Below are 14,327 nucleotides of genomic sequence, written 5' to 3' on the forward strand. Positions count from 1 at the left end.
AGGCCTGTGCATGTTATCATGTCTGTGGTCTTATTGAAAATTGCACAAACAAGTTACAAATCACTTCCTGTTGCTCTGCATGCATCACTTTTCTTCTTTCACCACAACGAACATGACATGTTTCTAAGTCACACATCAAGCATGTCTCATTACTATCTTGTTAATCTTCCCTTTCACTCTTGTTGTTATTCATCTGTCACAAATTACTCCACCCGGCCTGCACTCACTTCTTCATCTCTATTGGGCAGTGTTCATTTCATGGCTGACCCCAGGTGTTCATATTCATCCACCTTCACTATTGCTTTTGTGATTCTTGCACGTTCACCTTTCCACCCGTCTCCCTCTCATTTATACATGTATTTTGTCTTGTCTCCACTGACTTTGATTCCTTTTCTCAAACCACCAGCATTAGGGCAGGGATAGCTCAGTAGGTAGAATGGTCGTCCCTGTGATCGGAAAGTTGGGGGTTCGAATCCACTGAGCGGCTACCCTGAGGTACACCTGAGCAAGGTACCATCCCTATACACTGCTTATTGGCTGCCCACGGCTCCACTGAGTGACTGGGTCAAATGCAGAGAAAGTAATAATTCAAGCTGGTCCACTCGTTTCTCATGTGTTTATTTTCTATGTCATTAAAGATGTTTGCCGTACAAACATTCCACCATTGAAAAAGAAAAGTTGGACCAGTACTCAACTTTGATCTCTCAAAGGACTTTTTACATTTTAAGTCTTATTCACACACACACACACACACACACACACACACACATCTTCATTACACTGCACTTGCTTGTCCTTTAAGATAAATTGATCTTAATCTGTGTTAAACAGCGAGACAACTTTAGAGGTGAAAATAACATCATTCATGCGGTTATCTACCAAGTCAGAGCCAACAAGAAGAGCACTGAATCAAGAAATCATATAAATAGAATCTGTCAGACAAAGTGAAGTAGGCTACAAGATCAAAGAAGGTCAGAAACCATCTAAAGAAATTCAAGGACAGATTTAAAATACAATCATTCATATCTATCGGTTTGTTAAGCTTTACAAAGCCTAGGGCTTTGGGACTCAAGTGAACCACAGAGAAAACCATTATCTACACACAGAGGAAACTGGGAAGAGTGGTGAAACTTCCCAGGAGTTGCAGGCTAAAATGACTTCATGAGTGCACTGACTACTCATCCAGGAGATCATGAAAGAACCCAGAGAAACATCTGAAGAACTCCAGACATCATTTTTGACCAGGACATGTCCTTCAACGCACATATTAAACAAATATGTAAGACTGCGGTCTTCCATTTGCGCAACATCTCTAAAGTTAGAAATATCCTGTCTCAGAGTGACACTGAAAAACTAGTTCATGCATTTATTACTTCCAGGCTGGACGACTGCAAATCATTATTATCAGGATGTCCTAAAAACTCACTGAAAAGCCTTCAGCTAATCCAAAATGCTGCAGCAAGAGTCCTGACAGGGACTAGAAAGAGAGAGCAGATTTCTCCTGTTTTGGCTTCCCTTCATTGGCTTCCTGTTAAATCCAGAATTGAATTCAAAATCGTGCTCCTCACATACAAGGTCTTAAATAATCAGGCCCCATCTTATCTTAATGACCTTGTAGTACCATATCACCCTATTAGAGCACTTCACTCTCGCTCTGCAGGCCTACTTGTTGTTCCTAGAGTATTTAAAAGTAGAATGGGAGGGAGAGCCTTCAGTTTTCAGGCCCCTCTTCTGTGGAACCAGCTTCCAGTTTGGATTCAGGAGACAGACACTATCTCTACTTTCAAGATTAGGCTTAAAACTTTCCTTTTTGCTAAAGCATATAGTTAGGGCTGGACCAGGTGACCCTGAATCCTCCCTTAGTTATGCTGCAATAGACGTAGGCTGCCGGGGATTCCCATGATGCATTGAGTTTTTCCCTTTCCAGTCACCTTTCTCACTCACTATGTATTAACAGACCTCTCTGCATTCAATCATATCTGTTATTAACCTCTGTCTCTCTTCCACAACATGTCTTTATCCTGTCTTTCTTCGCAGCAGATGGCCCCGCCCCTCCCTGAGCCTGGTTCTGCCGGAGATTTCTTCCTGTTAAAAGGGAGTTTTTCCTTCCCACTGTCGCCAAAGTGCTTGCTCATAGGGGGTCATATGATTGTTGGGTTTTTCTCTGTATCTATGAAGCACCTTGAGGCGACTTTTGTTGTGATTTGGCGTTATATAAATAAAATTGAATTGAATTGAATTGAATTTTCCTCTGTTATGGTCAGATTTCGTGGTTCAACAATAAGAACGAGACTGAACAAAAATGGCATCCATGGCAGAGATCCAATAAGAAAACCACTGCCACAATAACTTGTCTCACATTTGCCACAAAACATCTGACTCCAGGGAAAATATTGTGTGGACTGACGAGACAAAAGTTAAACTTTTTGGAAGGTTTGAATCCTGTTACATCTGGTGTCAAATTAAAAGCATGTTATAAATCAACATCATAAAAACAGTCAAACATGGTGGTGTTAGTGTGACGGTCTGGGCTGCTCTGCTGCTTCAGCTTTCTACCAGAAAATCCAGCCATCATTTTGTGCCTGAAAACACAAGCTAAGTTTGGTCATGTAGCAATGACCCACAGCAGACCAGAAAGTGATGGCATAATGAAAGTCCAGACCTAAAGCCAATTAATATGCTTTGGATTGGACTTATTGGCCATTCATGATCGTAAAAACTTCCAGTGTGGCTAAATTAAACAATTCTGCAAAGAAGGGTAAGCAAAAGAATTCCTCCACAGTAATGTGAAAAACAGTTTATGGGGTTTTCAAATAGGGTCAGGTAGGTTTGAATAGCCTTTTACCCCTTAATAAAAAGATAATTTAAAAAAATGCATTTTATAATTACGTGTATTTTCTTTGTCCAGCACAAAAATTAAGTTGATCTCAAACATGTAAGTGTGACAAATATTCAAAACAAAGAATAATTACACATCTCTCTCTGCGGTTTATACTTCTTCATTCTTGTTCAAAGTTATGGTAACTGGCAAGACTCTCACTTCCCTTTTCACAGAGAAAACTAAATATAGATTGAAAGAATTTATCAGGAGTACACAGTAAGTTGAGCATACAAAATGATTTCCTTTTTTTTTTTGCCACAAAATTGTGTGCGACAGCTGCCCTGACACCTCTACAGCCTGCAGGCGTTGACCGACAGTTCGTTGGCAGTGTCGCTTAGACTCCTGCATTTAGCTTGCAGGCTGGGATGGCTGGAGCACTCTGCGGGTGAAGGCCAGCGCTCCACCCAGGTGTCCTTCCCCAACACGTAGATGAACCTGACACACAAAATGAAAAAAGAAAGAAAGACAGATGGCAAGTTAACAAGTAAGAGCACCCAAGTGTCTCATAGTAAACTTGTCCTGTCATAGTTCCGTATTTGAATCAACACAAAATTATTTGTAAGCATTTATTTTTCCTGTTCTGCTCACTTGTTGGTTTCAGTATCAACATTCCACTGGTCGTCCTTGGGGCCAATGATGAGGTATTGGGAGCCCTGCTTCAAGTCTAGTCCATCTCTGCAACCTCCGTGAGACATGAAGATCCTCGTCTGACCCGCTCCAACTCCACCCTCCAGACCTGAGTGGGAGAAGAACAAATATAATAAGCCTTCATTTGTCTTTGAGTTACAAGAATGCACAAGCAGCACTTCATAAATGGGGTCACCAAATAATGAAAAAGTTAACTGGACCACATCATTCCTCCATTGCTCACACTGAAAAGACTGAGAGGTGAAAGCCAGTCACTACTAGGACTCACCCAGTTTGATAACTTGTGTGATCTCCATCTCATATTTGTCGTAGTAACTCTGGATGACATTCAGCACCTTCACCTGGAAAACTAAAACACAGTAGCAACCAAACCTGAGCATCATGAGCAAATTACTGTAAAATTAATCGGACTCTTAAATGGGTGAGGCACTGTTTCCATATATTAATAGTAACTGTTTCCACGACAAAATAATAATAGCATTACTAACAAAAGGGGGAGGTGACAGTTTCCCACCCTTTTCCAGTAAGATACTAAACTGAAATTCTGTATGATGCCCTGGGGAGTTGCTATATGAGCGATTCATGGTCCACATGGTAAATGAGAGAAAAATAAAGCAGGAGAGCAATAGTGCCATCAGCTAAACTTTCTTTACAATGTTTTAAATATTACAGTTTCTGTGAATGCTCACATTATGCTTCCATTTATTACTCAAACAACATATTATTTGTTCCTACTCTAACAGCTGATTCGCTGCAGGGCTTATGTCATTGTTACTGCTTGAATAAGGGCATTTAATGTGGCTTCTTTTATTTCTATAAATATTAAAATCTTAATCTCTTCATCTAGCGGCAGTTTTGACAACGTACATCTGAATATTTTTAAATCATTTGAATGGCAGTCAGCCAATGAACATGCAAAAGTGTAAGCCTCCAGTGTGCAGGCATGCATGTTAAAGGCGCCGGAGTGTAAAAGCACATGTACCATGGTGTAAGCTCTTGCAGGCAAACGTCTCTCTTTCTTTGCTGGGGAAGTTTTCACTGTCCGCTTTGGAGATGCAGCAGTCACCTGGAGGTTTTGAAACCACGGGAGGTCAAATGTGCAGAGGTGGAAAAAAAATACACGCATCCTTTAATGCATTGTTGCAAATCCCATACTTTACCCTGTGTGCAGCGGCAGACGTTGTTTCTGCAGATCTGGCTGAGCTGCTCCTTGTTCTCACGGGGGGTGTAAGTACGACTGCAGCGGCGGTCTGTGACAAAGTGAGAGGGGAGAAATCTAAAAGCTTTAATGTTATTATTATTATTATTTATTTATCTTGGTTTTATGCGAAATATAAGGATGCAGTACAACTTGGCCACTTGGTTGGCTGCTCTCAGCCATGCAACATATGGTCACCTGCTCATCCCAGTGAGCTAAACTGCCGTTCCTTTTATAAGTATTTCTTATAATACTGTATCGCAGAATCTCTGATTTTTATGTCTACAGCTGTATTTCCCAACCTGGGTTGTAATACTCGTAAACAGTCACTGAGGATGGCTGCAGGAGGCCAACTTTGAAGGTCTGCTGGAGTCTGAATATTAGGATCTCAGGCTCTTTGTGAGAAACCTACAAAGAGAAACAATGCAGAGCAGGGGGAATGTTATAAGACATACTTCTTAAAAATGGTACATAAAACTGACTTAAACTGGACAGATTTTAACTCCTCATACTCTTTCTTCCTGTAATCCAATAAATGAGACAGTGGTCTACAGCACAGTTACCTTAAACAGGTGGATGATCAGGGATCCCCTGTCACTCAGGTTATCTACTATCTGGAAGTTGTTGATGTAATGATCCACTGAGTTGGACAACTAGAGACAAACATGTTCAGAATTTATTAGTTCAATTTAAACAGAAATAAAATGCTGCCGTGTAGAAAACATTCTATAGAATTGTATTTAAAGTGTAAATTCACAATGCAATGCTGTATTTATTACCGAAATATGTTAAACCCATTACAGCCTTAGGTGATGCAGGGGTCAAACAAGTGAGCTGAGGTGTGCTTTTTGGTGTGATACTGATAAATTACAGTAAAGAAAACTGAGCTTGCAGCTTAACTTTTTCACAACACGCACAGAAAAAAGTTTGAATAAAACAAAATAAAATAGATGTAAAATAAATTCAGGTTTACTCTGTGTAAGAAAGCTAAAACTAAACTTGGATCATTTCTTAGCCATGAAAGCTTTGTTTCAGATTTTTGAAGCACTGGCCTAGAGGCTGATTACCATCTCCAGGTCTGAGTTTTCTGGGGTGAAGCCAGTGGGCAAACTGATGTCAAGAACCACCATCCTGACGTCTCTGGGTCCTAAAGCCCTGCGAAAGAAAAGCAGAAAGCACTGGCAAAGGATATGAAATCTAAATCTGAAAGGACCCAAATGATCTGATTAACCTCATGAGAAATGTGAGCAGCTGTTCTGAATCGCTGGATCAATAACTCACATTCAGTGGACCAAATGTTCAAAGAAAATTTATTACGGTCAGACAGACTCACATTTGGCAGTTTTTGTTTAAAAATGTGGTCGTCCCATATTAAAAAGTTGACTGTTTTTGCTGTTTGCTACACTTTGTATGAAGTAAAAGATATAAAAATACACTTTTTTTTCTTATTCTCTAAAATTTAGCAAGTAATTGTATCTTACCTCACTTTGATGGTGATCTGATAGGACTTTTCTACATCTGCTGGAGGCTTTTCTGTTATGAGATGGAGGAAAAGTGTTATTAAATATGTAATCCATAAAGCTTGCTGAAGATACTTGGTGTGTATATGTATTGATAGTTTTTTTATGTATATGTTTGTCATATTGCAGTTGCTGTCTTTTCTACTGTTTTTAAAAAAAAAAATCAGATGTTTGATTTCACACTACATGCCGTTCATGATTGAAACCTCCCATTTACTAGCACACTGGCTTTTACCTCCCAAGGTAGGGTTTGTGTCCCCTCCAGGTCTTGAACTGGGGATCTTTCATATAAGATAAGATAAGATAAGATAAGATAAGATAAGATAAGATAAGATAAGATAAGATAAGATAAGATAAGATAAGATAAGATAAGATAAGATAAGATAAGATAAGATAGAACTTTATTAATCCCTCGGGTGGGTTCCTCTGGGAAATTCGACTTCCAAAAAAAGCACAGCAACGACCGAAGAAAGTAGAAAGTTTTAAAATTATTTTTTAAAAAGCCACATAAATGGTCCTCCTTGGGGCCTATGATGTTTGTATTAATGTACATACATCAGTATTTTAAATGGTATTTCAGCCATTCCCAAAATTAAGAATAGAGAGATTTTCAAAAATCTTCTCCAGCCCACGTACACCTTAAAATCAAACTCTGACCACACACCAGCCTGAGAGGAGTTTCCTTCTTTGTTTTTATGTGAAACCTCGATCTGTTGATGACTGACTGTTTAAAGCTGATTCTCCAGTAACAGCTCTCTTTTCCCACCTAAAAGCTACTGTACAATTTGAATTCTTTCTGTACCAGTAATGACATATATAACATACACTCCAGATTCCATTAAAACATTAAACAAATAACATGTTTGTGTTACGGCAGGCTTGTAGTTTACAGTTATTTAAGAAAAGTTAAATTTGTATCTTTTGAACTAAGTCCTGTTTTATCTTATTTCAAAATATCAAGGAAATGAAACGTGCTGAAATGTGTTTCATCATTGTTTGACCCTTATAATAACTTAAACCCTAACACCTTACAAGAACATAAATACAGCTGGTAAAATAAGTATTCTGTCCCAGGGCAGCTGTGGCTACAACTGTAGCTGCCTCCACCAGTGTGTGAATGAATAGTGGAATTGTAAAGCGCTTTGGGTGCCTTGAAAAGCACTATAGAAATGCAATCCATTATTATTATTATTATTAATATTATTATTATTATTATTATTCAATGTGTCACCATTTTTCCAACTAAATATATTTCTAAAGGCACTATTGACATGAAATTATCGCCACATGTCAGTAACATCCCAACACACCAACTGACATGTATTTAATGCCTCAAACAAAATTCTTTGTTGGTGATGAGAGCTTCAAGACGCCTCCCGAATGGACACGCTAGTCACATGCAGTGGTCAGGTGTGATTTGTTTCATTTTTCCACACAAACAGTCTTCAAATCCTGAGGTCTCTGTGGGCTCCTTCTCTGAACTCGTTCAGTAGATTTCTCAGCTGGATTCAGGTCAGGTGATTGGCTGAGAAACCAGCTGAGAGTTTCCTTGGCTGTGTTTGGGACGATTGCCTTGCTGAAACATCCACCCTCGTTTCATCATCATAATCCTGGTGGAGGGCTGCAGATTTTTATCAACAGTGTTATAGTACATGTTTCTGTAACATATTGGTCTAATGTTAGCTGTATAATTCATCTCATTGTTTGTTGTGTGAAGTTGGCACTGGTTTCGTGTGATTTTATGTGTCACATTTGCTGTGAGCCAATGGCTGTGATGGGGTTGGATTAATTGAAGGCCCACACTACAAACACTGCTGTGATATTTTGTCTCTGAGGTATGTTATATGGCCAGAACTAAGATGACTTGATTTAAATATGTTGATGGTGGATAGTGTGCTGCTCTGTGAATTGTATAATGAAGATGGGGTGATATTGTGTGTCTCTGTGCAGGCCAGGACCTACTATATGCCACAGCCTAAAGGCAGAGTTGGGTTGCTGAGGTTGGAGTAATTACCAGCCTTCTACTTACAGGGTGGGTCTTGAAGGACAACTACTAATCCCAGTTAAGTAGTTGGCATGTAAAGTGCAACTGACTTGTGCCATCGCAGGCTCGCGCCTTCAACTGGTGTGTTTTATACCTTTAGCAAGCGGGGCGCTGGACTGTGTATCTCTTCATTTTTTTGATCATTGTACTAATAAATTATGTCAGAATTGTATTAGTTGTCATCTTTTGCCCACAGCTGAGACAGCTGGTCAGACCTAGAATATGTCTGTGTTCGATTTCCATTCATCCTTCCTGAAATTACATGAAGTGTGCCAGTGCCGTATGCAGAAAAACAGCCCACACCATGATGTTCCCAATTCCAAGCTTCATTGTTGGTATGGTGCTTTTGGTGCTTTCTTTTTCCTCTGAAAATATGCAGTGCCCTTTGACCTCGTAACATTGTGTGTATTATGGTGTCAAAGGTCAGTTTTGACCACACTATAGTCTCCCAGTATATCACAGGCTTGTCTAAATGCTGTTCAGCAACTTTGAATTCAACATGCTTTTTCTTCAGAAATTGAGTGTTGCATGGTGAGTGTTCATGCAGGCCATGGTGGTTGACCGATTTTCTTTTTTCTGTAGGTCTCTGTAAGTCCTCCTTGGCTTTTAGACAACTCTTCTGAATACTTTTCACTCCTCTGTCTGAAATCTTGCAGGGAAGATCTGGTCCTGGCCGGTTTGTTGTGAAGTGGTGTTCTTCCCACTTCCACATTATGGCCCCAGCAGTGCTCACTGCATTCTTCAGTAGTTTAGAAACTCTTCTGTGACCAATGCCATCAGTATGTTTTCCAACAATAAGGTTGTGACAGCCTCATATTGTTTTAACCCATCATGAGATGTTTCTTGTGTGACACCTTGGTAACGAGACACCTTTTTATAGACCATCAGCCAGGACTGAACCAGCTGATATTAATTTGCAATAAGTGGCATGATTAGTTCCTAATTACTAACAGATTTCAGCTGGTGCCTTTTAGTACCTCCACTTTTTGTTCAGTATTTTTCCCCTGTGTCATTTCTCATTATAACGCGTAACATCATTTGATTTCTTTGCATGTGTAGATGTCAATTGCACCTTTAGAGATACATTTAGTTAAATTGGTGACACATTCAACACTTATTTTATCTGCTGTATTTGAGACATATAAATGGAGTTACCCTGGGACTCTTCAACAGCAACACTGAGCTCAAAGTGCTGGCAGGGCATTTTCTCATCCACCTCATGCAGCTGGTTATAATGGGTCACAACCTTGGGTCAAATTTCAGGAAGAGAAATCGATCAGTCAAAAACGATTGTACAGCCAAATATAGGTACTGTCCTACTATTTAATTTAATTATCTCTAATGAGTTTTATTAATAATCATTCAGTGCATTTATACCTCAAGTATTCCCTGTCCGTTTCCTTGAGCTCTGACTTCCAAATCAAGGTTAGCAGGCAACTGTGCAACAAAAGCACCGCAGAAGAAGAAAAATATTGGATAATGATGCTATTACACTCAGTGATGTTCTTAAATCCCAAATCATCACAGTTCAAAGTTACGAAACTCCGCTACAAGCCTGGATTCTGTTTATATTTCTTTTAATGTCTCTCACCTTGGATGAGCGAGCGCCATAGGCTGTCCTTGGGTCAAAATGGTAGCGGATGTCTCTGCGTCCAGTGATCCTGATGTCTACATTCAGACTGAGGTCATCAGGAGGTCTCTTGATCATATACTCTGACAATGCCTGAAGCACCACCATGGTGGACTGGAAGAGTAGAGAACGAAAAAACCTAACTGGCAGCCTTCTGACAATTAAATCTGGCATGAAATATAATATCAACAAGTGAAATAAATCTAAATATCCTTTAACTGACCTGAGTAGAGCCAAAGCCGCCTCCTCTTCTTCGCTGGCTGTTCAGCCATTTAAAGGCTGCTGCTGCTTCCTCCATGTGACCCAACTTAATAAGAGCCAGCAGGGCATAGCCGGTCGCCTCCAAGGTGAAGAAGTGGTTTTCCCTGTCAGGCCAGTGGCTGCCACCTGCAGCAGCGACAGAATTAGAGGGATGTTTTACACTTATCCTCAGTGGCTTTTTGATACTATTTGAATGCCGGCTTTAAGAGCACACAGCTTTAGTCCGTACAGCAAAAGTGCAGTGATTAGGGCTATGTCATACCATACTGTCTGCCATAACATCAGTACAAACTTTTACGTGATTGAAAAATAGTGTTATATGACAATATCAACGATATAGCAAGTAAACAGAATCCTGCTAGTAGACAGAAATTAGTTAAATTCAATTATATTGTATTTTATTTATGTAGCACTAAACCACAACAGTTCCTTTAAGGTGTGTTTTATTTTCAGGTGAATACCTTATAATAATACACAGAAAACAGCCAGATGACTCCCTAGGAGTGATTTGGCGACAGTGGGAAGGAAAACTCCCTTTTAACAGGCAGAAACCTCCAGCAGAACCAGGCTTTTTGTTTTACTGATGCTTTGCATGATGATAAACCAGGACTTTAAGCAAGTTTTAGTTGCTTAAGGTACATTTACTCTGGTAACTCAAATGAAAACAAGAAAACAAAACAAATCAAATTAAAAAACAGAACTATAATCATTCTGATTGAGGATACCTCGGGCTGCAGCTTCGAGTAACGGTTGATGAACATTGTGAGGTGCCCCCACAAGAGCCAGAGCATAAGAGGTGATGGCCACGGTGTACGGTCTCCTCCCATTTCTAGTCAGTGCATTGGTCAAGTACTGTGTCGTCTTACCCATGGCATTCTATACCACATGAGTGGGTAGATGATGGGTTAGTATAATTACAATTACAACAAGTGTTAAAGAGACATTGCTGCTTGTAACTTACCTCCATCTCCAAACCAGGAATGACGCAGGTGATCCCTGCCTGCTTGGCCTCAGCTAGTGCGATGTGGACAAAGGCGGTAAGTGTTATCTCTGGGTCATCACCACGGAGACCGCCCTAGAGGCGATGAGAGGGAGAAGGGCTTTATCGCAGTTATCAAAGATTTTGGGCAGAAAGCACCTAAAGTAAATTTCCTGGTTCCTTTATAGCACTTTTCTTTCCTACTGAGCACTCAAGGAGCTTAGACAACATTACCCAAAGAACTTCTATCTAATATTTGTCGATGATATAATCTAACAGTGATGATCCGATGAACGCATCAGAGGAACTCAGTATCTTTCCGAAGGATACTGTGCAAATTGCATGCAGACTGGAACAGTCCACCAACAACCATTCAGTTAGTACGGGACCTGCTCTACCTTCTGAACTAGAAACTTTTTAAGGGGTTATTCAGTATTTGAGACCTTCATCATCTCTTTCTCCCATGCCTTGTAATTTTGTATTACAGTTTTTTACAGACGCTAGGACACATTTCTCAATACTTAGGTCACGTTTGCAAAACTCCTCACACAGTGAGCACAACAGAAGTCTATGTGGGCTAAACTGAGGACCAGTTATCATTGTTTTGGCACAAAATGCATTCAATGACTACATCTCTCAAATTTAATGAATCATCTTCTCACTCAGACACAACAACTGCCAAAAAGCTTTGTACGGACAGGACATTTTGCATGTGCTTACATACTGTTTTCAAAACTGTTAAACTTATGGCCAAAACAATAACACAATGCAAAACTTGAAAAGACAGCAAAATTCAACAACAATATTTTATTGAAACATATTTTAAATCTAAAAATGCAGTTTAACCAGCCACAGCTTGTTCTCATTGTAGATGAACATCTACACAGGTGTTACTCCTTCAATTTTTCAACTCCTTCAATTCTGGCAGCCAGAAGATTCTTTCCTAGGTGTGTTGCCCTAGATGACATAAGATGTGATGTGGATGAGAACCTGTGGCCAAATGGAGAAGACCGAGTAGATTAGCATTACTATTGTATGTGTATCAGTGGATGGTGTGTATACAAATTCTTGTATTTTGGGATTACTTAGTGCAAAAAAATAAAAAATACATAAACAAATATTAACAAATTCTGCATGATGTCTGATTCATTCCAGTAACATATATTGAAATTATAAACAGAGATGTGTCCTTGTTTTACACAAGAAAACACTGTGTAATGCTACATGTTGTTAGTGTTTTTTAGGTCATTGTTTTGTGGGTGACAAAGTGTGTTTGTCGGCTGTCAACCTTTGCTAGTGTTCTGGAAGAATGAGTTTATTTGAGACCTGAATGAAGTGTTTTGGTAGTTGTAGTGCATTTTGAATGTGAAATGAACTGCTTTGCCAAGCTGACGGTCAGTTAGGAGGATTGTGTGAAGTGTTTTGCAAAAGTGACCTAAGTATTGAGAAATGTGTCCTAGCGTCTGTAAAAAACTGTAAAACCATCGGAATAATTCAAGTATTTGATTATTTAGAATTTTAATCACTGAATAAAGTGTCTAAAATAATGGAAACTATTTTAAATGAGTTAAATAAAGTTGTTTGTTAGATTTTAAAAATGTACAAATGCTTAAAGTTAAAGAAAGAAAATATGTCATCAGAAAATAGTGGCATGCTACATGACAGCGTGCTTTTTCTGTTGTTCATCAGCAGACAAAAGGATTATAAAGACTGGGCCTTTTTGTTGTATTTATATTCTACTTTCATAATAATCTCTTTCTTTTCAGTTTATTGATTTGATTTTGTTAGTCTTGGAAGTTGTGATTGAATAATAAAGCAATCATTTTGAAAGGTGTAGTTTTTACTTCATATATGTGCCTGCATGTATTTTATCGATCTATCCTTATGGGCTCAAATTGTGGTCATAAATATTTTGTACAATGTGAAAGGACCATAAAGCAGCTCTATAAAGCACCCCTTCAATAGCCAAACCCATCTGTTCTCCGATTGGATTGTTAAATTTGTGATTGACATGACATTGGCCAATCAGATGAAAGGAAGAAAAATAGGGTCAAAATTTGTACTTGTAACTTGAAACTTGAGTGCAGAGTTTCACACGTATTTTTTGGCTAAGTCCACACACAAATCTTTTTTACGCACACACAAATTCTTTTTACACATACAAATCCTGATTTACAAGTACAAAATATTTATGACCACAATCTGAGCCCATATATCCTACCGACAGTACAGATTCAGACAACAATTAACACTCACATTTACAGGTGTAAGCGATGGTACAACAGGCCATCTACCAATCAGAAGGTTGGTGGATTGACTCCCAGTTCTCCATAGGAGAGTCCACGCTGTGGTTGAATCTCAGATTCAGAGGGAACAATATAGTTTTTGCCTGGGTTATGGATCACAAGAACAGCTCTTTAATCTGTAAAGGATAAGGGATTCTGCCCAACCAGTCTACATCTTCTTGGAGATGCCTGGAGAAGGCATCAACCGTGTCTCTTAGGGGATCATGTAGGGAGCACTGTGGGAGGATGGATATCTAACCTGTTGTGCCATCTGGTCATGAGCTCTGGGTCATGACTGAAAGAAAGAACGTCTGGGCTTCTCTGCTTAGACGACTGCCCACAAGACAGACGGACGGATGGACGGATCAATAGACTGATGTTTATTTTCCAAGTTACAGTTTGTCTGAATGGTTTAAATTTGATAAACTTAGCTGTAATAGCTATCATAATGAAACAGCTTATTTTGTTATTATACATTGTGGTGGGGCGTGGTTTGCGGTGCCGTGCGGACGCACCTGCACGGCATCCGCAATCACGCCGGCCGTGTTAAAACACGGGGACTCAGGGGTTGGTGTGTGTGTGGTGTGACGTGAATTAAATAAAGTTGGCTCTGAACGTTGCTCCGTGGTCCCGCCATGCCTTATTCACGCCACATCACACACACACCAACCCCTGAGTCCCCGTGTTTTAACACGGCCGGCGTGATTGCGGATGCCGTGCAGGTGCGTCCGCACGGCACCGCAAACCACGCCCCACCACACACATTTATTGCAATTAAAGTTTTTATTTATTCTGTCGCACTCCATAAATTCTACATTTCTGTGGCTGCACTGAATAAATTTGTCCTTTTTCACATCTGATTTTCAGTCGTGTGTTCAGGC

The 14,327-nt window shown here is 39.7% G+C and overlaps 1 protein-coding gene across 1 annotated transcript in view; it reads right to left on the reverse strand.

Annotated features, from left to right (window-relative positions):
* Nucleotides 1-602: 602 nt before the first annotated feature.
* Nucleotides 603-14,327, reverse strand: part of c3b.1 (complement component c3b, tandem duplicate 1) — a 32,861-nt gene continuing 19,136 nt past the window's right edge. The window contains exons 30-44 of the mRNA XM_012915780.4: nt 11,144-11,257; nt 10,908-11,058; nt 10,145-10,308; nt 9,883-10,035; nt 9,669-9,728; nt 9,447-9,537; nt 6,209-6,260; nt 5,795-5,882; nt 5,291-5,380; nt 5,030-5,135; nt 4,690-4,779; nt 4,512-4,595; nt 3,798-3,878; nt 3,470-3,617; nt 603-3,316 (exon numbers count right to left, since the gene is read on the reverse strand). Coding sequence (XP_012771234.3) covers nt 3,172-3,316; nt 3,470-3,617; nt 3,798-3,878; nt 4,512-4,595; nt 4,690-4,779; nt 5,030-5,135; nt 5,291-5,380; nt 5,795-5,882; nt 6,209-6,260; nt 9,447-9,537; nt 9,669-9,728; nt 9,883-10,035; nt 10,145-10,308; nt 10,908-11,058; nt 11,144-11,257 — 1,617 coding nt within the window. The 3' untranslated portion in view covers nt 603-3,171. The remainder of the gene's footprint in view (nt 3,317-3,469; nt 3,618-3,797; nt 3,879-4,511; nt 4,596-4,689; nt 4,780-5,029; nt 5,136-5,290; nt 5,381-5,794; nt 5,883-6,208; nt 6,261-9,446; nt 9,538-9,668; nt 9,729-9,882; nt 10,036-10,144; nt 10,309-10,907; nt 11,059-11,143; nt 11,258-14,327) is intronic.

The sequence above is a fragment of the Maylandia zebra genome, linkage group LG6 (genome assembly GCF_041146795.1).
Source record: "Maylandia zebra isolate NMK-2024a linkage group LG6, Mzebra_GT3a, whole genome shotgun sequence".
Classification (NCBI taxonomy): domain Eukaryota; kingdom Metazoa; phylum Chordata; class Actinopteri; order Cichliformes; family Cichlidae; genus Maylandia; species Maylandia zebra.